Source organism: Colletotrichum higginsianum, chromosome 6, assembly GCF_001672515.1.
Source record: "Colletotrichum higginsianum IMI 349063 chromosome 6, whole genome shotgun sequence".
NCBI lineage: Eukaryota > Fungi > Ascomycota > Sordariomycetes > Glomerellales > Glomerellaceae > Colletotrichum > Colletotrichum higginsianum.
Genome location: NC_030959.1, coordinates 62,045 through 87,561, shown reverse-complemented (window position 1 = coordinate 87,561; position 25,517 = coordinate 62,045). Strand labels below are relative to the sequence as shown.

Genomic DNA, 25,517 nt, shown 5'->3' with positions numbered 1-25,517 from the left:
AATTATAATCAACGACGTCCGAGTGCCCCCATCACCAGTGCTTAGCCGGCGACAGAGGGTTGTTTCCCACGGGCCCCATCTGAATTTGTTCTGCCAAGGAAGAGCCGGTAGCAACTAAGCGGCCGACTATTACGGCGAAGACGATGCCTATTGCGATCAAGAAGGCCAAGGAGAGTAGGTTGAGAAGAAACAACACCTTTACCATCCCATGGGTGTGTTGGATCTGCCTGACAGTTCGCACCCTGCGGTGGTCGCATTCGGACTCGGCCTTGGGCTCCTAGAGGGCAAGCACTATGATCAGCCACGGTCATGATACCCAGTGATGCGCACGAAAGAGCAGCGGGATCAGAGTCTCACAGGCGTCACGGTCCTTGGAGGCGTTGGATTATTGCGATCGCACTCGGGGCAGCCCGCCTTGCCAGGCGCGGCGTTGTGTCGAGGGCCGAGACACTAACCAAAGGAAAGTCAGTATGCACCACCACCACCCAGTTCTTTCGCGAACAGTTCGCCAATAGGTGAGAACGCGGTAGCAGCACGCACCTCGTTGCAGTAGACATGGCCACATCCCAGAGGTTGACAGAAGGACGCACGGCAGATCCTGCATTGGTGGGCAGGAGTCACGGTACCAGGGGACTGCGGAGTCGATGTTGGCGTCCTCGGTTCAGCGGCGGTGGGGGGGCTGCTGGCTTCATTCGGGGCTGCCATTCTCCGGCTGGCCTTGCTATCCCAACGACTTTGGGTTGCGAGAGACGACTTCTCGCGCGTCTTTGGGCGCTGCGCGCCAAATGCAGTCTGCGAGGGGAAAGTATTGGGCCAAATTGTGAAAAGGAGAGGAGATGGTGTAGCGGGTTCGTGAAGATGACGTCCGATGGACAGGCCCGGTTGTGATGGTTGAGAATGGCTGCGGCCTGGAAGATGAAGAATACAAATGTTGTTGTGTCGTCGAGGGTTGTACTGACGAGGTGGCAGATGGGAAGCCAGTCATGTTTACTGCTGGCGTGCCAAAGCCAGAAAGACGGCAAGGCGAGGGAAGGCAAGCAGGGTATGATGAAGCATCGTGACTTCCGCTGCCTCAGTGTCCAGCTTCATCATGATGAAATTGAAGGAACGTGTTTCTCCCTTGCGATAACTATGGATACAATTGGCAAGTGTAGAGGGAAGTGAACAGTATCTTCAGGGACTCAGGGGGAGCCCCTTTCCGCCAGAGGCTCAAGTCCGTAGGGGGAAGACACCTTTTCCGCCAGCACCTTCTTTCCACAGATAGAAGCATTCCAGTAGGTAGATGTATCAGTGCTGGGAAGAAGGCTGGCTATGTTCAGCACGTTCCGTCGCTGGAATCCGCAACTTGAACGGGGGGGCGTATGCCAGAGTGACTCTTCCCAGGCATCAGTAGTGCCGGCTTGGACTCGGAAATCGCCTGTCTGGGGCTACCTGAGCAGCGTGTAAGCCTCACTTGCTGCTTTCATCACTGTTCATGCTTCGTTTCACAGGCTTCCTTCCACTGGCGTAGGCCGGCGGCAGCTTTGAACCGCTGCCCCTGAAGCGGCCCCGACGCTTTGAGCCGAAGCGCTGCCACGACGTTTTTTCTCTAAGCAGGTACGATACACTCTCAGACCCGCGCCGTAGAGTCAGTCCTTGAGCATTTTTCATAAGGCCAGCTAAAGGGCACCAGAAACAGCCGGAGGCTGTTCACAGTAATGTGGTTGAATTGTCACCCCCCAGGAGAGTCAGGGACCTACGTGCAGGGTGCCAAAGGGCCAGTCGACCACATCCGCTTACAACCCCTATGGCCTACAACTTCATTCATTCCTGAGAGAGGGGCTTTGGGTCAACCGAATTCCCCTAGGAAACTCTAAACTCCCTGGTGATGTCGCTACCAGCCAAAACCCACTGGTCCCTAGGTCCATCATGTTCTAGCCAGGGGTTCTTCACCGGGGTTCAAGACCCAGGAGCTCAGGTACCCAACGCACCACGCAGTCTCGCTAACTTACAAGGCCAATTCGTCAATATTGAGGCAGATGATCATTGACTCGAGAGCATGCTAGCGGTTGCCCATTATCTGAGAGTGAAACCTGCACCGACTCAGTCAAGGAGGTCGTCACAAACGACCGCGCGTGTGCCACTTTCTTTATCTCCTTCACTGGAATGTTCCATAGAATTACCGAAAACCCAGAAGTGTTTGATCGAGAACTAACTGCCGTCCGTCCGTCCGTCCGTCCCGTCCGTCATTCCGCCAAGTCAGACATGCACTTACATTCCAGTCGCCGCCCATTTGTGCCTGCTTCTGTTTCCCCCCTGTTCGTCGAAGCTTGCATGACCTTAGACGCAAGAGCAATAACAGCATAGCACCGCGAAGCAGCGCTTCATGCTGAGTATTAACCTCTTGCATTAGCTAGCTGACGAACAATGTAATGTAAAAGAACCGCTGGAATAATGATACTCGACAGTCCTGGCCAACGGGATAAACACTACCGCTTCTGCAAGTTCGACAGCCGCCGTCCCGCTACTTGAACCTACTTTTGGCTCTGCTTAGACGATGTTTTCTGAAACTGCATAAACACACCCGATCCACCCAGCCTATTATCACTCCGTACTGCCCTCGCCAGGCGCCACCTCGTCGGTCTCCGGGGGATGATGATTGATAGTTGACGCATGCGTAACATCGTGGAGGACGGGTTGATCGGGCCCAGGACCTAAAGCACTGGGGAAGTAGGGCGGGTCCATGTATGTGTTGTACGAGCCACGCTGTGGTGATGGCACGGTGGCAGTCGCCAAGGCGATGAATGCTTCCAACGCCCGCACAGTTGGATTCTGCGTTTCCTCCTCAAAATTACCCTCGCCCTCTTGATCATTGACGTTCTCTTGATCATCGAAGTTCTCTTGATCTCCGTTCTCTCCCGCTTCGCCGGTGTTCACCCACACTTTGTTGTCCTCGGCTTCCTCCTCGGCACGTGTTTTGTAATGGGTCTCGACGTCCTGACGACGCCACGAGTATGCCGTCTCGGGAATTGGAATGCCATGGGCAGAATACACCTCGTCCGTCACTCGTCTGAGCTTCGCCCAGAGTCGGAGATAGGGTAATTGGTCATTTGCCTAGCGCGCCCAATATCAGCTTCAAACTTCCTTAATCGTTGTCTCTTCGCCGGCACACGCATACCATGATGTGATCAGGAACGTGGAGCTTTTTGTCCTCGTTTAGTTCGAGCGCAATGGCGAGGCGGCAGGCCGGGCAGAAAGCGTGAACATGGATATCGTGGCTCATTCCATTCTCCTTGAACTCGTTGCGGATGCACTAAAGCGTTCAGAGCCAGTCAGTCCCAAATACAAATTTCGCCCTGACTCTCCGTCCATTCCATCCTTGCCCCCTTTTTTGCGAGTGTTTCTGAACCACGGGTCTGGACAGCTTACCTCCGTGCAAAAGCTGTGTCCACATTCGATCACGTGCATGCTCCTTAACGGCCGGTAGCATATGCTGCACGAGCTCTCTTCGACCAGCTTATCCAGAATGTTGCGGCAGACAGAAAGCTCCGAGGCCAACAACCGCACCTCGCGCTCGTTGGGGGGGATGCCGTTGGACAAGCCTCGGGCTCTCGCGAGAAGCTCCAGATCCGTCAGCGGCGGCGGCAGCGACATGATTCTTAGCCTGTTGTGTCGTGTTCGGATGCTTTTTGGGGATGTTCGCGGCGATTGACGCTGAATAGATGACGGAGTGCAAAAGAATGATCTATGTGACTACTAAAGCGATGGGGACCCGAAAGGAATATTGGTAGCTTGTCTAACGACCGGGATACTAAGCGCGTGAAGTTAGATGGAGGATGAACCGGGCGAGAGAAAATAGTGAGTCGAATGAGATGTAAGTTGGCGATGGAATGGTGGAGTTCGCCACAGTCATGATTGGGGAGGCGCAAGTGGTGGGCAAGACTCGAACAACAGGTGCAACGCGGAGGCATTCCCTCCCTGCTTGCTTTCCAGATGCATCACTCGCACCGGCAGCCAGAAGACCTACCTGTTTTAGGGGACTACCTCACCTACCTTACGTAGGTAGGCAGGTAGGTAAGTCATATCGGTAGGTAAGGGTACTTGGAGATAAAGAAAACAAAATACGTTGCAGGCCCGCCTGAGATGCCTGGCTATGCAATGCTACGTAAGTGATGCTAAACCCTAGGACGCCATCACCAAATGTTCTTGGTAACCATTTCGTACCGCTGGACTCCCATGTATTCCCCTTCTGGCGGCTTTTCCGGCTTCGGAAACCGTCCTTTGCCGCCCTTGAGCCCTTCCTTCTCGTCGGCGTGTATCCACCTCCGCCGGTCCTCGGTGATCTCGATCTGGCTGTAGCCGCCGACCCTCTTGCCCTTGGCATCGTATACCTGCCTCTCCTCTTGACCTGTCGCCACCAGATGCTCCTTGCGCTTCATCTGAGCGTACCGGTTTCGTGCATACCGCAGGAGGACCATGCCAAGAAGTAATTTGATGATGAGCAGCACCAGGAAGGCGATGAAGAAAACAACAATCATTGTCACTGCCGCGATGACGTCGTCGCTGGTCCACGTCCACCAGGCCCTGCTCTGCATACTGGGTTCCCCGTATGGGTAGCCGTAAACAGCCCGTCCCAGGGCGTCCCGTAGCAGCGTGTCGAGACGGTCGAGAGCTGCAACCATCACCGGAGATGACGGGGTTGCGGACTCGACGGACAAGGATGTTTGAGTGGACTCCGGGATAGGTGTAGGAATTCGCGTTGACAAGAACATGTGGTAAGTTTGGACCGAAGCTCGGATAAACAAGCACGACAACGGGATGACAGCCAGGCCAAGCCGTCGCGTCAGCGAAGGCGACACAAAGGCCTGCAGAGGTCATCAGCTGCCAAGAACACACTTCTGGGAAGTTTCCGAGGGGCTCCAGAAGGGAGAAACTTACGTTGGTGTAGTAGTCCTTACACAGGATGTCCAGAATACGGCTGTAAAATGTCGGCTTGATGTTGTTGAACTTGTTCACGTAGGCGTGCTTGATGGTGTCTACCAACATCTCGCTGCCAATGACAATGAGAAACGGGGAGAGGACCTCGCCGGACCAAACCCAGGATGGGAGGATCGTGAAGCTGAATGGTAGTATGGATGGGCTGTGAAGCGGCATGGCACCCGAGCCTCCCAGGTCACCGTTCTCCGATCCGGCCCCGGGGACGGAGAGGCCACCGACTTCCACGATGTTGCGCATACCGATGATGAACAGCATGATCCACAGCTGGAAGCGCTCGACAATGTCCGCACACGTCAGCTGGAACAGGTTATCCTTTTCAAAGCGCTTGAAGACGGTGCTCTTGATCTCAACAAATTGGTTTGAGATCATCAGAGTCAAAAGGGCATTCGAGTACGAGTTGACGGCCACATTGAGCGTGATGACCTGGTAATACAACGCAACCGAATGGGTTACGTTGTAGATGAGGGCGAGGACAAACATGCCTAAGGGCAGGAGCACTTTGGAACGGCCGGAGCTGTTTCTTGACAGTGTCTCCGAGCTGAAGAGGCACTCGAAGATGTCCTGCCCAAGGGCCGACAAAAGACGATCGCCAACCTGAGGAAATGAGTTAGTGGACGTCACCACAACAGTCTGACAGGGAGTCGGCCTACCTCAAGGACGTTGTATATTACGTAGAGCTTGATGCCGTCCTGAGCCCGGATAAAGTGGTACATCCGGCTGGCGTCAAGCTTCATCAGGAACATGGAGCTACAGATGATGACAGCACCCTGCAACAGGTCCGCCTTGTGGAAGGAAGACAGATTCGACGGTATCGATTTCGTCCTACGGTGCCGGTGCGTCCTATGACCTGGACCATGTGAGGGATGATGGCCAGCAGACGCATTCAGCTTGTGGGTTATGTGTCCGTTGCCGTTACCCTTGACCTCGTGTTCGGTGACCCTATGGCCATTTGCCTTGGAATCCGAATCCGAATGAAGCGTCGGGGCACCATCAGGCGATCGGAGATCCAGGGCGGGGATGGATGGTCTCCGCTCGGCCGGTCGGCTTCGACTGCTATCGCGGCTGGCAAGATGATGAGCGGCTTCTTGCCGGGCCGACGAAACAGCCTTCGCCCTCGGTCGACGAGCCCTGGCCCAAACTCTACCCATTCCGTACCAGACAAAGCCAATCATCCACCGCGCCTCCTTCAAGGCCATGTAGCCCCACCACTTGAAAAGGACGCCAAGGGCAATGCAGAATCTCATGGGCAGAATGGTGAAGTTGTACAGCCAGGCGTCGAGACAAGCAAGGGCTCCAAAATAAAGAGTCCTCTCGAGAAACGACGGGAGAAGCAGAACATTCTTCAGCCTTTCCCATTTCACCACGTAAGACTCGTATGGAATATCGTTCGTATGCGAGTGGTGGATGTACAAAGGGCTCGGACGTTGGGCGGCAAGTTCCAGCTGGAGATGGGTCGGTATAGACATGGGCGGGAGGGGTATCGAGGGAGGGAGAGGTGAGGGCGGGATAGGATCATTTCTGAGCGACTTTGTCGATGGTGGTGGCACGTGGATCTGGGGCGGTTTGTTCTGGGTCGGTGGTTGCAGGTTGACGGCGTTGAAATGGCTGGTCGCGTCAAGATTCAGCGGCGGTGGCCGAGCAACGGTGTAGAAGGAATTACGGCGGGGCGAGGTGGCCTGCGACTGCGACTGGCGCCGTGTTGTCGGAGGCGTCGAGAGGGTTCTGGCGGAGACTGGTCTCCGAGGCTCGTCTTGCCGGGAGCTGTTTGCACCATCCGTCACGGAGCCGTTGGGTCGCAGAGAAGCCGGCTGACTGAGTATCGACTGGCGGATGGCTTGCAGCTGGTCTGCGATGGCCGAGCGCGCTCGTTGATCCCGCTCGGCAGAAGAGGCTTGGTCGGGAACAATGGCGACAGGGAGAGCCTCAGGAGCCGTGAGCTGCTGCATTCCCGCGACCGACAGCCTCCTAACGTTATCATGACTCTGGTTCTTCCTCATGGATGCGGAGCTCGACCCGGCCCTAACCCTGGTCTTGGGGGCCACGCCCTCGTTGCTCTCGGCCTCGTGCTTCTCGGCGGCGGTCGCAGGCTCGGATATGGACGACGAGTTGGACGAGTCCTGCTTTTCAGGCTTGCTATGGGTCGAAGAGACATCGGAGGATTGGTCCTCATCGGAGTGGCCGCCGGGTATGGTAGGGAGAGTGGAAGTAGGGGGCGCGCTCGCGGAGGCGCTGGGCAGCGGAGGGAGGGGAATGTGCGAGACCTTTATGTCGGTCTTGGTGTCTTGACTTAGCGGACCACCATCGTGGTCATAGGCGGTGCTGCCCTCGAGAATGAATGTAGGCATGGGCGGGAAGGCCTCGACCGGCTCAGAAGGCACGGCGGCCTGGTTTCCAGAAGCTCCATGGTTGTCGTCGGCCCCTCGATCGTCGCTGCGTTGGCTCTCTGCCATTCCCAAGCCCTTGACTGTCTTTGTTGAAGCAAAGATGCCGGCGCCATTCGCATGGGCTCGGGCGGCTCGGTGGACGTCGTCGTCGGCAGAATGAAAGGAGGAATTTGGTGTAGGGCGAGGGCGAGGATGCGAATTGACGTGCCGAGTGGTTCAAGCAATCAGGCTTGCAGTCTGCAGTTCTTCAGGTCGCGTGGGGGAAGTGGTGCTGCCGGAGGCGTGCGGCGTGCCGAGTCGTTGATCTCCAGGAACGATTTGGATTGGTGGCCGGACGGGGAATACCTAGCGGCACAGCGCAGTTGCCAGTGTGCTAGTGAGCAGTGTGCCAGTAAGGCCAGTCAAAAGCTGCAAGGCCAGAAGCGGGCATGCTGGGGCGGGGGATGAACTGCTGTGGAGACGCTATCTTGGATCTGAATGGCAGAATTGGTCTCGAAGAACGTGACAAGTGACGTACAGGGCTGGGCCGTGCGATGACTGCCGCCCTCGTGGCATGGCCGCACGGGGCACTGAGACACAGCGACCCAAAGACACACTGGGACATTATTGGACAGATCGCACAGGTGAATATTCTACTATAGCACTCTGTACAGAGGCGGAAGTGAGTGCATAAACTGACTAAGCAAACGCGAAAACGAGCAATGGTCCTCGAGGAAAACCCAGAGAACCAAGGACCGTCGGGTCGGGGCAACGAGAAGACTAATCCCAAGCATGGCCCGCTGAAGAAGAACCGGTGCCGAAAATGGCCCGACTTCAGGCCTTAACTCCGGCACGGATGCTTTTTGGTCGCTTTTCTCCTCACGATTTGCCTCATTAAGACCGGCGATGAGGTAATCCTCCACACAATTGCGGAATCGCAGGCACATTCATCCATCCACCCACTTCGTGCTTTCTTAACGCCGAGGGCCGTTGCAGAAACGACGCACTGCCCAAATGACGTTGACGCCTGTGCTAGACGAACAACGGATAAGCATTTCCAGAAAGAGTTTCTAACTTCCTAGCATCACAGCGACTGAGTCAGGAGCCTTCTCGGGCCCTAGCGCGAAGTGAACATCTCCGTCTTAGAACGCCTATAACTTGCCACAGGCTGTGCTCACCGCACAACGCGAGGCCCTCGGCTTTTACTGAAGAAATGAAAGGCGCGGAAGCTCGGCAATATGGGGTATAGAGCATTGACATTCTACGGATACCTGAGGTGGTGCCTAGTGTGCGAATACGCGAGGATCCCGAGCGTCCAAGGCGAATAGGTCCAGTGCCCGAGTAAGTTCAAACTCTATAGACAGGCTTACTTCCGGGTAATTGGACATCTGACCAGCCGTAAGTCTCATTCAACTAAGCCAATTCATGGCATCGTACAAAGGGACTGGGAACAGATATCGGTCCACCCAAAGTGCCATCCAACACCCCCTGCCAAGATCCAGGAAGAGGGATCCAGTTCGCCCATTGAAATCTCCATCCGCTTGGTCATATCTCACGTCAACAACGCTTCGGCCCCGGCGCTCACTCGACGCGTGGGCCGCCGTGGGCCCCTCTATCATCCATGACGCCCCTCCTAAGAAGTCTCTTCCATCTTCGGACTCTATAAGCTCCTCAAGCCCCCCCGTCTCGTCTCGACCCTCTCTGTTCTGTCCCGCCTCAAGTCCTAAGTTCTCTTGTCTGCCTACCTATACAACATACCTGAATCCCTTCTAGATTCTCATACACACCAAACCGCTCGCGCACACATACATACACACACACACACACACACACAACATGGCCTCCAACCCTCCCGGACAGTGCTGCACCGTCGGCGTCAAGCATGAGTAAGACCCAAAACAGTTACCCCGCCAAGTGATCCGACCCCTCCCCCCACTTCGGAAAGCTTGAATCCTAAGCGCGAAACTTTCTGATATCATCTACATTTCATACCTCTGTGGCTTCCTTCCGTCTCGACGACCAGCGTTGCTAACGCGTATCTCCTCCAACGCAGGGGCACCCCCCAGGGCAAGAAGATCAGCGTCGCGGGCAAGTATGAGGGATACCTCGCCGAGGCGCCTGCCGACAAGGCCCACAAGAACGCTGGCATTCTCTTCATCAGCGACGTCTTCGGCATCTGGCCCAACTCACAGCTCGTGGCCGACCAGTTTGCCGCCAATGGATACACGACGCTGATCGTAGACCTCTTCGGCGGCGACCAGATTCCGTTGCCGATGCCTGCCGGGCTTAATATCCTCGAATGGATTGCCAAGGGCAGCGACGGCAAGAGCCCACACACACAGGAGTCGGTTGACCCCATCGTCATCGACGCCATCAAGTACATGCAAAACGACCTCGGCCTCGCCAACATCGGCGCCGTCGGCTACTGCTTCGGCGCAAAGTACCTCGTGCGCAACTTCCAGCACGGCATCAAGGTTGGCTATATCGCGCACCCCAGCTTCGTTGACGAAGACGAGCTCGCGGCCATCAACGGCCCGCTCTCCATCGCCGCCGCCGAGACGGACAGCATATTCCCCGCTGAGAAGCGCCACAAGTCGGAGGAGATCCTGCAGAAGACGGGCCAGCCTTACCAGATCAACCTCTACTCGGGCGTCGAGCACGGCTTCGCCGTCCGCTGCGACCTAAGCAAGAAGATCCAAAAGTACGCCAAGGAGAACGCCTTCCTCCAGGCTGTCTCGTGGTTCGATGAGCACCTGGCATGATTGGGTCATGGACGCGACGGGGGTTAAAGTCATGAATGGACGACGTAGGGCGCAGTCTTGGGAGATGGCGCTTTGGGGTAGTAAAAATAACTACTTGATGAATTTGTTACTGTAGACTGCTCTCTGGAGGCTTGTCGATTAGGTCCAACGTGAAAGCCGGTGTTCAGCTGGGCGTCTGATTTAATGAGGTCGATGTTGTTCGACGTTGGCGGAGGTGGCAGGATTGGTCCAGGCTACTTAGGTACCTATCCATACTTTTGGAGGGTACCAACACAGGCAGGTACCTAGGTACCTGGATCAGTTTTCTTACCTTGTTCGTGCCGCTGGGTACTAATGGCAGAACACCTGTAACTGGGTCGGCGGTGCCGGGGAAACGTGGGAGAAAAGACGTAGGCACTGGCGAATCGTCATGCGGTGTCGCTCCGCGCCTTTGCGCCCTCCGGTTCGAACGACGGCCCGCCCCTAGTTCCAAGTCTTCGTCTGCCTCGAGCACTGCCCCGAAAATGGAGAGAATGCCATACTTATTCTTCCACGTCAACTTGCCTCGCCTCCATCACATCTGCATCACGACTGCATCGCCATCGTCGCCCGCCGCGCGCCAACGTCGGTCGCAGTGGGGGGACCTTTCGCTGCCGACGAAATCCAGCTGACCGTTGCACAGCAGTTTAAAGCCCCGTACTTGTAGCCCTGACTTGGCGACTGACAAGCCGGTATGGGCAAGACATGGGGTGAGCCATGCGGACGCAGGGGGGGTTGGTTGGTTGGAGACGGGGGCAAGCAAGCCAGCCGCCAGAGCAGCACCTGCTTCAGAAGTTGTTCTCTTTTAGCGAGCGCCTCACCAAGTGGGATGGATGGATGCTACCCGCGGCGGTAGCTGTGCCACTATCGCGCGCTAGCTCATCGTACAGCCTCGTCTGCGTCTCCTTCTGTGTATCCTTTTTTCCGCTTCCTTGCTTTTTTTCTTTCCCTCTCCTCGCTTTCCATCAAACGTCAGGTTAGATCGTTGTCTCCTGCATCTCTGTCCCTCCCTCTCCATCCAACTGCCGATCTGCCAGGAAGCTGGCTGTGCTACGAATACATCATCTCCCTTGATGGCTTCTCCAACCTTGACCGTGTCCGTCTGCCGTCTCATCGCTGTCCTCTGTTGATCTACGTCAAACCGCCTTCCAAATAATCACACACATTCGTCTCAACCCCAACGAACGAACGTGTCAGACCGCCCACATAGTGGCCAATCCTATCGCCAATAACGAGCCACGGCAAACAGCGGCAAACAACGGCAGATCAAACCCTCAACAACGGCACCTGAACGCTCTCTGCGGTCATGGACGGCATGAACCCGGAACAGTTCAACAAGACGCTCGCTGCCATCAACGAGAACATCAACGACGACGATGGCAAGGAGCTGCTCGTCGCCATTGCCGCTCTGGTCATATCAATTGTCGCCCTCGTTGCCGCTCTCCTCCAGGTTGCTCAGCAATACTACGCTTCCGCCGCGGGTTACTCCAGTTGTGGCAGCAAAGTCATAGGCAAGTGGTCAGAGTCCAAGAAGCGCATCCTCAAGTTTACCGAGTTCCGCTTCGAGGTCCAATTCGAAACCCCCGTCATATTCTTATGCCCGCCGAAGAACACAAAGGGTCCCGTCAAAGGCCAGCCCATCATCTTCATTGACGGTTCGGAGAAGAGCTTGCTGGAAAGTCGTTCCGACCCCTTGGGTCCGCCCCAAAAAATCATTCATGGTGTCTCCGAAAAAGAACTGGCCAAGCAATCGGTCCACACGGCCGACAACGAACGCGCTTCCTGGGTTACGCTTCTATCCGCTCTGCAGCAGATGGAAAAGGACTCAAGGGAATGGCAGAAGAAACAGTATCTTGAAACTGTCTTCCACAAGCCCCCGAAGGGTTCCAAGGAATCTACCCAGATCGCGACTCAAGAGGAAATGGATCAGGTACTCCAAGGTGTCAGTGACAAGTACACGTTGACGGTTGCCATTCAGAAGAAGCTCAGAAGCTGGGACACCATGCCGGCAAACGTCAAGAAGCCGTATGCCACCACGACCTGGTGTCATGTCGTCGAGATGCTGGCCATGCTCGGCGTGTACTGGATTGAATTCAACAGGACCACCGATAGATACCGTGCCGAAGGTAACGGCTACACCGTCACGGGGGAGAAAGTCAGCGACCTTGGCATCATGTTCACCTTTCAAGTCTATGGCCAGAGCCGTTTTGAGAGCAATCGCGTCATACCCGTCGACGAGACCAAGGAACTGTGCTTCGGCTTCGTGCCTACCATTTACAAGTCAAACTCGGACAGTCGACGTCTGAAACTATCAAACGACGGGCCCAAAGACCTCTCCATTTTGAACTTTGCCAGTCGACACGAAGTCGCCGAGACGCTGGTCTTGATCGGATGCAATACGAACACGGTCAACTACTTCTCCGACTCTTCGACAGCCCAGGTGTCCCACCTGTTTCCCAGTAAGCCTTTGTGACGAGGAATGTGATACGAACTTCACTGTCTAACCGATTGGATGCAGTCCCATTTGAGATCATAGGCATGTTGGGACGGACGCTTCACATCGAGAGGAGTGCATTTCGTTTGCTTCCCAACCCGACCCACCACCGATGGGATACGATGAACTTTTCGTTGCCACGGCTGCTGCATGCGTTCGCTAAACAGATGGAAACGCTCAGGCGGGGTCAGTTGTCCCCTAGAATTGTTGGCAAAGCGATCCGGAAGCATACCAAAAACATCCAAGGCATCATCACGACCTCCAACCAAGGTGATTGGCTAAGCCTGCCACTCATGGATGCATTGCACGCAGCCCTGGGCGACATGGACGAGATTCTCACGGCGCGGGCCAAGGACAACCGGCCCAGTGTGCTACCCCGGGCCTACTCGACATTAACCCGGAAGAATACCGACGTGACAGAAGGCCACACCGAGGTTGCAATTGAGAGCGCACGGCGTGAGATGGTGCAGGACGTCCTGCGAAGTCACATCCAGGAGGTGCTTGCTGGCCTCAACGAGAAACCGGAAAAGGCAACGCAGAAGACTCCGGGCAGCAACGTGTCTCTGGGCACCGATCCGAAGAAACAACGTCAATTCGAGGAGATTGACGCCGCAGCCCCAGAGCTCAAGCAAGAAAAGCTCATGGAGATATACTTTCGCGTGGTGCGGAGGAAGGTAATCGAGGAGTCGCAAGAGTCGGCCGACAGACGAGAAATGGTGGGATTCGGCGGCTTGAAGAAGAGGCAGCAGACCAACTTTAGCACGCGGACGGCCGAGACGATGGATGACGACGACGAGCCAGTGGCGCTGTTCATGTTGGGCGAAGAGCACGTCAGCCACGAGGATATCTGGTGTACACTCGTCTTCCGGATGATCTGCTGGCTCATGCTACACGACTTCCACAAGAAGGACGTGCAGGTGTCGACGAAGAGCGAGCTTCTGGGTAGCCGTTTGCCGGTTTACATCTCTTGAGCTGGTGGTGGGCTTGTGTGGTTGAGCATTGATTCTCCATGGTCGCACAAACGACATTTTGTTTCATGCATTTGACGGGCTTCTTGGAGACCAAAATGCCTTTAGCGGGACTTGGATTAGGGGAAACTTATCATGCGAGCGAGCAAGCGACAGCGGCAACGACAACGGCATGTCATGATTGATTGCAAAGAACACTCGAAACAGTGCTACAGATCTACAGATTTAACTCTACGAATGATGATGATTATACGCTCTGATGGTCGACTGTAGAGGACATTTTATGTGAGCTAGAACGTGGGCATTGTCTGAATATGTCTTGTGACGACAACAATATGAAAACAGAGTCATGTCAGATCGCTAGCAAGTCTTGAAGAGGCAAACCGACTCGGAGTGGGTGCGGGAACCAAGACTCGGACCGACCTTCTACTGGGGGGAGTCGTCGCCGAGGTCTGATTTCCAGCGCATACGCTGAGCAACTCGGGACTCCATGTAAATGACTTTGTTTATTCCCCCATACCCCAGCAGATGGGCGGCGAGGGTGGTGCTGTGCTGCAGAGTGGTTGCAGCCTTTCACCTTTCACATTCCTTGGATCTCTCGGCGTGGTCTAGGTCTAGCCGGAGAGAGTGCACTAGGCCGGATGGGTGCGGACAGCGGCAAACAGGTCCCCCGGTGATGAAGGCGGCGGCGCAAGCGGATAGAAACGAGAGAGAGGGGGAAAGACGAGACCTACGCGAAAGAGAGAGGGTTCTGCTTACGAACCCTTGAAGATGAAAGACCCGAGACAAGGAAACGGACCGGGTCGGAAGCAAGGCAGATTGATGTCCCTGGCCCGGTTTGTCAGCTGCGAAAGCGAAGCGAAACGCTCACAGCTGGACTGGACATGGCGGGCAAAAAAAGAGAGAGAGAGAGAGCTCTGCGTTATCTGGGTTGTGAAGTGCAAGTGCATGCGATGCATCACATAGCCGAGGACTGAACGAATGCTGCGACGACAAAGTCAGCCATTCACTTTGCCGTTATGAACGGCTGACTTTGCCGTTGATACTCGAAGGGGTCTCTCAATACCACCCAGCATGACTCTCCAAACTCTCAATCGTGGATGAGGCAATGCACGACGCAACCCTATGCTGCCTCTGCCTCTGCCTCTGTCTACTCTGGACAACAAGTGGCCTCGGACGCCGCCCCCGCTCCCCAGGTAATATCGTCCCATGCATCGCAGCGCGCATCCGTGCGAACTGTTTGCGAACCCTGATTACGGTTGGTAGCGCATACTGCCTGCCATATTTCTACCCCACGGCTTGACAGCAAAGCGGGTAAAATAAAGTGTCTTGCCCGTTGTTGGTTCCCGGCGATAAGTGACTCCGATTAGGAATGCGGCGGATGACACGGTGGGTTCAGGGGACACGGGCATTTCTTAGAAAATAAAGTGGCGCGGCGCCGCGGCGCGCGTTGTTGGGCGAGAGAGACGGCGGAAGCGAGCAAGACACGGGCAGACGGGTAGGTAACGCGTTCGTGGTTCATGGGGCAAGACAGCTCAAGGTATTAGACGCGATCCCTCCCTTGGGTGTCTGAGATCAGCGGCGCATGCTACAGCTTACAAGGTATAGAGTGGCCAAGCGAAAGTTCGCTAGCCACCCAGCCACCCAGCGCGTTAAGCGTGAGTTGTTACGCGAGAATGGTAATGGAACCAGTGGTGTTCACCGAGGGTTCTGGAGATGCGTAAGATATCTATTCGTACCTAGCCTAAGCCTAGGCGGTAGGGGGGGCAGCGGACCGAGGGGCTGGTTTTGACAAAGTCTGGAGGGTTTGGCCGGCCACGGGCATGACAAGGGGAACAATTCATGGTGCCGTTCTGGGGGGCGTGTGGAATGGCGATGAGGATTCCTAATGGACGGTCTCCTCGAAGCGCGCAGGCAACCGACAAGGGACTTGGGAAGGGATTGAGACAAAGGCGGCATGGGATGGGCGAGAGGGAGAGAGAGAGACAGCCCACGCGACCGGCTTTTCCAGTCCAACCTCTGCCTGTTCCCAGGACAGGTACCTTGCACGCTTGAAACGCCGATGTAGGTACTCGGGACCCTATTGGAGACGGAGGTCCCGGTTGGGGTGTTGATGGCATCGGAGGGGGGCCATCCGCCAATAACGGCAGCAGCGGGAGGGTAGACTTGACTCGACCGAGGAGGCAAGACTGAGGCAGGGAGCCAAGGACGAAGTGGGAAGTGACAGGAGTTGGTGGAGGCCGGAATGAAGCTGGTTGAGCACAGGCTTCTCTAATATCTCCACTTTTCACTCTCCACTTTACCCCCTCTTGCTGATGATGGCAAGCAAGCACGCCGCACGATTGAAGGAGCGGAGGCAGTTGCAATCGCGATACGCGGTAATGATGAGGGAATGAACGAATGGATGAGGGTTGGATAGCTGAGCAGATGGGGGAGTGACTGCGCATGAGGCCAGGCTTTGGATTTCCCCAGCGGGACGGATTTGAGGGCAGCATACCTAGGCATCCTGGATAACGTCCACATCAACAGAATAGATACCTCAATATTGACCGAGACGCATGCTGTAGTATTCGTAGACGCCCCCGAACCAACACATCACATTCAAGTTCAGCCAAGTGGCCCAGTGACGCTCGTCGTCGTCCTGAGAGAGTGGAGGCCACTAGCACAGCTAGGCGATGGGTGGGCCTAGGCTGGGCCCAGGAGGAAAGGAATCTTGTACCCTCGCGGTTGGGTTGTATGGAGAGATACTTAGCTAGCAGCTGGGTTGTATTTTTATTTCCCATGTCAATCCTGCTTCGATCTCGTCTGCTCGCCATGCCCCATGCCCATTGTCCATCACCACCTGGCCAACCCAGGATTACAGGGATCCACTCCTCACGTTTGCGCTGTGATTCAGTCCCAGTCCCAGTCCCAGTACGTTCAGTTCAGTTGGCAGTCGGTCTCCATCATCCACACCGGGCCTCTAAAACCCAACCCTTTGATTCTCGCTTACCTGCCACGGTTCAAATCCGTAGAGAGATCCGCCTCGACATTGCCTTGATTGCACTGCAAAACTTGACTTGCAACACCCACAAAAGACTCAGGGGACGGGCCTTGGGACGAAGGAAAACAAGAAGGTATAGAAACGGCCACGGCTGAGCCAAACCCGGGACCGGACCGGAAAGGGAAAGGCAAGAAAGGGAACCGCCGGTCACTTTCGGCCTCGACTCGGAAGACCTTTCATTCTTCAACCTTGAATTAAAGGTCGAGTCCTCGACATTCCTCCCATCCCATCCTACCCCCGTCCTCCGTCTCCGGTCAGTTGTTCCGGCATCGTCCACCGCCGAATCGATCCTGTTGTCGGTTTCACCCCCTTAAAGTGCCGTCTCGTCTCACCGCGTTCTTGACCGACACCCGCCTTGAGTTGCTTTGCCTTGTCTTGCGTTTCCTCTCGCCTCTTTGTTTTTTTCAGTCCCTTCTCTTATTTCCATTCTCTCGTCTCGCTCGCTTGTTTTTGCTTACACACTCTATCTTTCGCCAACTCTCTCGCCGCGTGTATTCATCACGCTCTACCGACTCCTTTTCTCTCTTTATCGCGGTCTCTCTACCCCGGTCTCCCTTCGTCCCCTAACCCGTTTTTACCTCAGATTTCCCGACCGGGTTGCGGTGTGCGTGTGTGTGTGCCGTGGGCTGCTGCTGTGCCGTGCTCACCTACTCCACCTTCCACCACCACCTTGCCAAGTTCTATTCCCACGCAGGTACCTCGGTGGTCTAATCCACACAGTAAAGGTACCGCCGCGCAACAGCAACGCTAAACACACCTGCACGGCGCCCGCTCCATCACACAAGTCGCGCCTTCTTCCCACTGATGCTAACTAAGGTAGGTACCTTCCGATACCGCCTGTAGGCAGTAGGCTACAGGCCATAGGCTGTACCCAAATTCTTGCCGCCTGCCCCGTACCGCTTCCGCTCGCCTTTGATCCACGGCCACCCTCGCTCACGCTGCCGCCAAAAATTCTCCACCTCCACTAACACTCGGTCGCCGTCGCTTCACTGCGCAGTGTTGCCAGTACTGCCAGTGCCAGTGCCCCCGACCTGTATCCGTAACCCAGCCCGCCGCCACCTTGGAAATCCCCCCGACCCTCACTCAATCTCACAAACCTGGCCCGCGTTGTCACCCTCACCACCTTCACCACCCTCACCACCTTCACCTCCTTCGCCCCTTCGCCCCTCGCTCCTCGCCTCGGATCCTGATCCAGCTTTGTAACCCGATCTCGATCCGAAAATCCTCCTCTCTCGACGATCCCCCTACCAGGACCAGAGCCCATCCGCCATCCATCAACTCTTCCTTGACCTTCACCCAAACTGCAGCCTCGCAAATCACCGCTTCCCTACTAGAGAGGCATCATGACGCCCTCGCCCGGTCCCCAAATAAACACTACCGAGGTGCGGCGGCCTCGCTCGAGCCAGACTGTCTCCTTCTCTGTCGACGAGGGCAAGGGCAAGGGCATCAACTCTGGTCATGCCGCCGACTCGACAAGTTTGCAGTTGGCCGTTTCCGAGTGCATAGAGACAACCACCACAACCACCACCACCACTACCAAACGCACTTTCCCCCCCATTTACCTGCGCGACGTTCGTCCTCTCCACGAGCTTGACTCGAAGGAATATCCTCTGGCCTCGAAGCCTTTGCCCCCCGAACTCGCAAACTTCTCCTTCAGCGTCACTGGCTCCTCCTCCGACCCTATGGCCGATAACCCCTTTGTCTACAACAGAAAGGTATGTCTTCCCCTCCGCCCCCGCGCGTTATGCCCCTCTGCCGCCGCACACTCGCTAACGAGACTTTCTTTCCAGCGCAAGACACCGGCCGCCGCCGAGAGGCAACCTGCAGGTCTCCTCAAAGAAGACGAGTCCAGTCAAGAAATATCTCGACGCATCGCCAAATCTCCTTCCGACGCCTACCAGCGGAGATCACGGCGGTCGAATCCTCGCGAAACCTCACCCTCATACAACGCGGCCCCCGTTCTGCCTTCGCGCCCGTCACGAAACCCTAGGCCCACTGGTCTCGCCTTCCCTGAGGATCATTCACAGAGGCTTCGACGTCAACTCGCCCAAGGCAGGCAGAGTGGCTATTTGGCCACCCCAGACACTTCCGAAGTCGCTGGCACCAGCACCGGCACCGAACGGGCAACGCGACCCCGATCGCTTCACCCAAACCGCACGAGCCACACTCCTCCCGAGTCAGGCCCGAGCCAAACAAACCCGCAGGAGGCTGACAGCCCTATCGGCAGTGATGCACTCACAGTCTTCAGTAGCAACGTCGCCACTCCTCCCATAACCGACGCAGACCCCGAGCCCTTTGTCGACGATGATGATGTCGACGACGATGAAGACGATGAGGATGCGTTACTTCGACCCGTCGGCCACCGACCCTCCATCGATGCCGTGGCTGCGCAGGATGCGAGCCTCCCTAGTCCGAGACTTTCGCCGACGCTCGCTGCCGCCCAGCTGAACTCAAGGGACTCTGATGACGAAGATGTAGCCTCGCCGCAGAGCAGCGTCGTCGCCAGACACAATGTCAGCTTTCGAGACCAGTCCTGGTTGCACGAATCCCAGACCACCGAGGAGGGCGGCTACGTCTCCGACGTGTCCATGGTCGCCGATAGCAGCACATGTCAACCCGATAACCTCGACGCCCACACTGCTATGATGAACGCACGCACGATGATGGAGGGCTTTGACTCGATGCCCAACGAGATGAAGAGCTTCATCATGTATAACCTTCTCCGTCGCTGCCCGCGCAAGACTCTGCGTCTCGTTGCCGATGTCGTCACCCCCGCTCTGAAGTGCGATTTCTTGAAGCAACTTCCTCTTGAGCTCAGCTTTCACGTTCTGTCCTTCCTCGATCACCGCGACTTGTGCCGAGCTGCCCAAGTCTCAAAACACTGGCGGAACATTGTCGACACGAACGAAACTGGATGGAAGGAGCTGTTTGATCGTGATGGCTTCACGCTGCCTCCCGGCGAACTGGACAAGGCCATCGTTCAGGGTTGGGGCTGGCAGGACCCCGTTGGTGTCACGGGCGCAGAGGTCGACTTGAGACCCTTGACCAGACTGGAGTCGGCTGACAACGAACTTACGAAGGTTGTCGTAAAGTCGGACCCGACGATCAAGCTGCGAAGTTCTAAGCGCAAGCGCGCCCTCAACCTATCGAGCGCCGACCGATCGAAGCGCAGGGCTAGCGGCCAGGACGCCGCTCGTTTGGAGGCCATGCAATCAGAGGTCAGGCAGCACAAATCAGAGGGGCCGCTTTCAGCAGCCAACGCGGCCGCGGCCGCTATGCCCAATCCAAAGACAAGCATCCCGGGTCTCCAGAAGTTGCACCTCTTCAAGTCTCTCTACCGTCGCCACTACATGATCCGCCAAAGCTGGACAAGCGGAAAGGTGAAGCCCGGACACGTTGCGTTCGCTGCACACCCCCGCCATGTCATCACCTGCCTGCAGTTTGACGAGGACAAGATCATTACCGGAAGCGACGACACCTTGATTCATGTTTACGACACCAAGACCGGCAAGCTTCGCAAGAAACTCGAGGGCCACGAGGGCGGCGTCTGGGCTCTGCAGTACGAAGGCAACATGCTGGTGTCCGGATCGACGGACCGATCCGTTCGGGTCTGGGACATAGAGAAGGGCCTCTGCACCCAGGTCTTCTATGGCCACACCAGCACTGTCCGGTGCTTGCAGATCCTGATGCCGACCGAGACCGGCAAGGGACATGACGGCAAGCCCATCATGATGCCGCCGAAGCCTTTGATTATTACGGGATCTCGCGACAGTCAGCTTCGTGTCTGGCGCCTGCCCGAGGTCGGGTCTCGCCGGTACATCCAGACGGGTCCGCCAGCGAACGACGCCGACTGTCCTTACTTCATCCGTACCCTTTCCGGGCACACGCACTCGGTCCGCGCCATTTCTGCCCACGGTGACACCCTTGTCAGCGGGAGCTACGACAGCACTGTCAGAGTCTGGCGTATCAGCACTGGCGAATCTCTCCACGTACTGCACGGTCATTCGCAAAAGGTCTATAGCGTTGTCCTCGACCACGAGCGCAATCGCTGCATCTCAGGCTCCATGGATTCCTTGGTCAAGATTTGGGACCTCAACACCGGCGCGTGCTTGCACACGCTTGAGGGACACAGCCTTCTCGTCGGTTTGTTGGATTTGCGTGACGAGCGACTGGTATCAGCAGCCGCCGACAGCACGTTACGAATCTGGGACCCGGAGAACGGAAAGTGCAAGAACGTCTTGACAGCCCACACGGGTGCCATCACCTGCTTCCAGCACGATGGCCGAAAGGTGATTTCGGGAAGCGAGAAGACGGTCAAGATGTGGGACATCCGCACTGGCGAGTGCGTGCAGGATCTTCTGACGGATCTTAGCGGGGTCTGGCAGGTCAAGTTTGACGAGCGGCGTTGCGTGGCCGCTGTCCAGCGTGACAGCTTGACATACGTCGAGGTATGTTTTTGCTCCATAACCGCTAAAAGAGGCTTGATGATGATGCTAACAAGACAATATCAGATTCTCGACTTTGGTGCCGTCCGCGATGGCAAGCCTCTCTCGGAGCTCGGAAAGCGCAAACTTCTCAACGAGCCAGAAGTCCAAGCGCTTCTGTCGGAAGAACTATGATGTTACTACCTGACATTGAGGGGTGGGAGGAGGGAGTTTTCAAGATAGGACATTTGGAGTTTTCACAAACCAGAAGCATATTATGACAGGGGAAACACAGCATCAAACAAGGACAAAACCACATGACGGCATAATGACATTGGTAGGAGGGACTTGGATGGAATTCCATCTTTCATGTTCTCGGCGTTTCTGATGATGGCCTTGGGCTGGACAACGAAAAGAAAAGAAAAGGGAGTGGTGGGCGTTTGCATGACATTCCAAACCGCGCAGAGCGCAGATACCACACCTCATTGTATGGCTTAATGTAGATATCAGGCGAAGCAGCCGCACGAAACGAATGGTTCATTGTACACACAATTGCTAGGAGTGCAAAATCCTGAGCTGGTTGCATCCTCTGTCCTTGTCCATACTGACACAAGCAAGACAACAAGACAAGCAAGGCACTTGACGAGAACAAAGAAAGCATAGGCAACCAACAAGGCCGGGCCAACTCACATGATTAAACAGTTACTACTCTTGGTTTTGGGATATCTAGGGTGAATTGAATCACAGAAAAACAACTACAATCATTACATCTGCTGGGTGCTCAATCTCGACCACCTCCTATTGAAGGCGCTCCTCTGAAATGGGCTGCCCAGCCTTGACGGCGTCCTCCCAGCCTCCTCACGCTGGGGCTGCTTGACGTCGCCCTCGATGCCGAAGCCATACGTCTCGACGCCGGCGCCAGAGTGCGGGTCTCTCGGTACAAGGCCGTAGCCGACCTTGGCGCCGGCGACGGGGCGGTGATCGCTGTTGGGGGAGGTGGCCCAGGGGAGCTTCTCGAGCCCCGGGCCCCGGGTGGCGGCGACGATGCTGCTGAAGCGCGTGTTGCGGACGAGGCCCTCCTCGCGGACGGCGGCGAGGCCAAAGGCGACGCCAATGATGGCGAGGAGGATGGCGACCGAGTAGACGGCCCAGAGATCGCGTGCGTGGTATTTGTAACGGATGTCGGTGCGCTCGCGGGTGCAGGGGTACAGCATGTCGGCGCCCTTTTCGTTGCCCGACTTGACGGAGGTGTCGTTGGCCCAGACGACGGCGAGGAGGCGGGGCTGGGCGAACATGGAGAGGATAATGTCCTCGTAGAGGCCCTGGACCTCCTTCATGAAGTCCTTGACGACGAGGTAGTTATGCTGGTCGAGGATGCGGGTCTGGAGGACCTTTGTGTTGGCGTTGGTGTTGGGCTGAAAGATGGTGCCGTTGACGAAGCTGCGGAACTGCAGGCCGATGGAGTGGTAGGCCATGGCGCGGCGGTAGCGGGCGACGTCCTTGGGCAGGATGTAGTTGGACTCGGGGGTGGCCGTGGTGTTGTCGGCGGTGCCGTCCTGGGCGTCGACGCCGGGGAGGTAGCGGGTGTCGACGACGCGGTCGAGGAAGCGGCGGCTCCGGACGCGCGCCTTCTGGGCGAGGCCCGTGTAGGCGAAGTCGACCTCGTACTCGGTCTCACGGTGCTCGCAGCCGAACACCTTGGGCGTGTAGGCCGTGGCCCAGCGCGGGTCCGACATGTTGGAGGGCTGGTCGAGCGAGGGCTCGTCGACGTGGGCGTAGCCGAAGAAGAGGGGCGGCTCGGTGCGCAGGGCGCCGAGGTGCGGCGGGAAGGGAGGGTCGATCTTGGGGATGCCGCCGGGCCACGAGTCGTTCATCTGCGGGTTCTGATACTCGCCGAGGGTGGCGTGGGCGATGTAGGTGTGGTTGCCGACGGGCGCGAGCATGCTCATGTTGAAGGGCACGTCGGCGCCGTTGAGCTTCTTCGGGGTCGCGCCGACGCCGCTGGCGAGCTCCTCGCACTTGTAGCCGGGGCCCTGGAACTTGATGGAGAAGGTGCAGTTGTAGCCCGAGCCGCAGATGTCGATGCTCGCGTTGGTCCTGACCATGGGCTTCTTGCCGAGGACGGCGGACGTGGAGATCTCTTCGAACTGCCAGCTCGTGCCGATCCAGTAGTCGAAGAAGTGGTCGGCCGACTGGTCGTCGCTGGTCTTGTTCCACATGGAAACGGAGAGCTCGAACAGGTTGAGAATCTTGGGCGTCGTGCGGAAGTCGTTGGTCTCCTCCTGGGAGAAGTTGAGGGTGCGGATCGAGGGGCACATGGTGTCCTCGCGCATGGTGGCCGGCTGGGCGGTGAGGGTGTCGGAGGTGAGGACGACGACGAGAGGCGTGCACCAGACGTAGATGGCGAGGATCATGGCGACGCGGGCCTGGCGGAAGACCTCGACGTTGAAGATGGCCGTCATGTCCTCGGCGGCGGCGAAGAGCGAGTCGACGGCGCCGAGGGTGAGCATCTTGCGCCGGACCGTCATCCACACGCGCTGACGGAACGCTAGGATCACGGCGGACGCGAGACTGGCCTTGCTGAGGAACGACAGCGCGGCGCCGTAGCGCAGCATGCGGATCTGGCCGTCGGCGACAGTGCCGTCGAGCCGCGCGTAGAAGAAGTGGTGGCCGAGCGCGAAGGCGATACCGGCAAAGAGAAAGAAGTACATGTTCCAGGACGGGTGCCAGTACCGGTTGTAGAGGCCGAGGGGCTCCGGGGGATAGTACATGGACTGCTGCCGGACGGCGCCCGGGGGCAGCGGCGGCGGGGGCGGGTGGCCATCGCCGCCGCCCTGCCACGGCGGCGAGAGTAGACCGGCCGCCGAGGACTGCGAGTCGACGCGGACGTACATTTGCTTGTTGTTGCTGGACGCGAGGCCTCCTGTCGAGAGACCACCCGTCGAGAGGCCGCCGGTGTAGGGCGTGCTGAGGCCCGAGTACGAGGGCGAGTATCTCGAGTAGTCGACCGGGTGCATCTGCAGCGGCGTCGGCCGGGGTCGCGGGTGTGATGAGATGCCGTCGTGGTCGTGATCGGCGGACGGGGCCGGGAAATAGGCGGCCGCGCCGGCAGCGGCGACTCTTTCTGAGAAGGTCGGTTGTGGCGATGTTGCGAACTGTGCTGGCGGGCTTCTCCCGTATTGCTGGCCGCCGCCGCCGCCGCCGTCGCCACCGCCGATCGGTGCCGGCGTTGTCGGTGCCGGCGCCGGCTGGGTCGCGTTGACTGGTTTCCGGGCGAAGGAATGGGCGGGCTGCCATTCTGTCGACGAGGTCATCTGAAACTGGTTTGGGTTCTGGGCATCATTGTCCCGCAAGCCGAGACCTTGGCCGTGGCCGTCCATGATGTTGGTGACCACCAGTCAATGAGTAGAAGGAGACCCGTAGGTACTGGTTTGTTGGAGTTATGGTCGGGCGGCGGCGGCATCAATCGGTCCTGGAACAGACCGAGGGATCGCGCCGACAGCGCAAGTACAATTGACGAGTGCAACGTCGGAGGCAGTTGATAACTAGTTGGGCAGGGGTTTGTGATTTGCAGAGTGCGGAAACTCAGTGCGGTGTAGTGTCTACGAAGATACAGCTGGTGTGATAGGATGCTGGTGCGGTCCAAGATTACCTGCTCGGGGTATGTCGAAGAAGAAAAGAGATAATACTGAAGAGAAAATCTCAATGTAAACAAGAATCATCGGAGGAGGAGGAGGGGGAGGAGGAAGGACAAAGAGCAAAGTGTGGGAGGGAAGAAGTAAAACTAATAATATGGCTCAGCTCGCGTGTTGTCACTCTTGTAAGGCTTCGGAGGGGACCAAAAGCGACTAATACCAACAAGTTACTACGACCAAAAAGCAGAAGCTCTTCCGGGGCGGTGGGTGATATGACATGTGGGCTCTCTCCCGCCTGCCCGCCCTCCTTGTCCGGACCGTCCGTCATACATGTCTGTGATGCCAGACGGGTCCTTCGACCTCCTCTACCTTGACCACCTCTTTTCCCTGCGCACGGGAGCTAATTCGCATCTCTTCGGGGCTGGGCTACTGCAGCCGAGTTGGCTCAGCTCGAGGTGATGGCGCAGGACCGGGGGCGTCGCCGGCCACCGTTTGGGGGTTGCAGCTGTGCGTGATTGGCGACGGCTGCATGTGGCGGCCGGGATATGCCTTGAGGTGGGGGAGGAAGACAGCAGAAAAGAGAGAGCGAGAGATTCAGTGTGCGTGAGAAAGAAAGCAGGGAGCCTTGTTGGCTTTTGGGGCTCCCCCATGACGGATGGGGCCGTAGACCATCATCTCTGGAGTCTGGACATGGTCGTTTTGCTGCTGCCTTCGTTCTTCCAGCAAGGAGCCTAATTAGTCCGTAGTCGCAATCTTCAATGGCTTTGTTTTTTTCGATGGGAGCGGTGGCACTGGTTGGTTGTGTGGCCCGCTAATCCTTCCAAGACCCTTGG

General features: G+C 57.0%; 6 protein-coding genes across 6 annotated transcripts; 3 read left to right on the top strand and 3 right to left on the bottom strand.

Annotated features, from left to right (window-relative positions):
* Positions 1-31: 31 nt before the first annotated feature.
* CH63R_08437 (uncharacterized protein) lies at positions 32-705 on the bottom strand (the record flags this gene model as incomplete). Its single annotated transcript, XM_018303411.1, has 3 exons — positions 32-277; positions 358-450; positions 541-705. The coding sequence occupies 3 exons, from the start codon at positions 703-705 to the stop codon at positions 32-34; spliced, it is 504 nt and encodes a 167-aa protein (XP_018155434.1).
* A 1,878-nt stretch (positions 706-2,583) lies between these two features.
* Positions 2,584-7,427, bottom strand: CH63R_08436 (Eukaryotic membrane protein family; the record flags this gene model as incomplete). The annotated part of the gene is made up of 6 exons (XM_018303410.1): positions 2,584-3,093; positions 3,158-3,292; positions 3,409-3,643; positions 4,204-4,844; positions 4,918-5,571; positions 5,628-7,427. 6 exons carry the CDS (start codon positions 7,425-7,427, stop codon positions 2,584-2,586), a joined length of 3,975 nt encoding a protein of 1,324 aa, XP_018155433.1.
* A 1,749-nt stretch (positions 7,428-9,176) lies between these two features.
* Positions 9,177-10,102, top strand: CH63R_08435 (Dienelactone hydrolase; the record flags this gene model as incomplete). Its single annotated transcript, XM_018303409.1, has 2 exons — positions 9,177-9,226; positions 9,394-10,102. 2 exons carry the CDS (start codon positions 9,177-9,179, stop codon positions 10,100-10,102), a joined length of 759 nt encoding a protein of 252 aa, XP_018155432.1.
* A 1,324-nt stretch (positions 10,103-11,426) lies between these two features.
* On the top strand, positions 11,427-13,585 carry CH63R_08434 (Modin; the record flags this gene model as incomplete). Its single annotated transcript, XM_018303408.1, has 2 exons — positions 11,427-12,579; positions 12,639-13,585. The coding sequence occupies 2 exons, from the start codon at positions 11,427-11,429 to the stop codon at positions 13,583-13,585; spliced, it is 2,100 nt and encodes a 699-aa protein (XP_018155431.1).
* A 4,383-nt stretch (positions 13,586-17,968) lies between these two features.
* On the top strand, positions 17,969-21,244 carry CH63R_08433 (WD repeat domain-containing protein; the record flags this gene model as incomplete). The annotated part of the gene is made up of 3 exons (XM_018303407.1): positions 17,969-18,340; positions 18,416-21,073; positions 21,137-21,244. 3 exons carry the CDS (start codon positions 17,969-17,971, stop codon positions 21,242-21,244), a joined length of 3,138 nt encoding a protein of 1,045 aa, XP_018155430.1.
* A 569-nt stretch (positions 21,245-21,813) lies between these two features.
* CH63R_08432 (uncharacterized protein) lies at positions 21,814-24,429 on the bottom strand (the record flags this gene model as incomplete). The annotated part of the gene is made up of 1 exon (XM_018303406.1): positions 21,814-24,429. One exon carries the CDS (start codon positions 24,427-24,429, stop codon positions 21,814-21,816), a length of 2,616 nt encoding a protein of 871 aa, XP_018155429.1.
* Between the last annotated feature and the right edge of the window lie 1,088 nt (positions 24,430-25,517).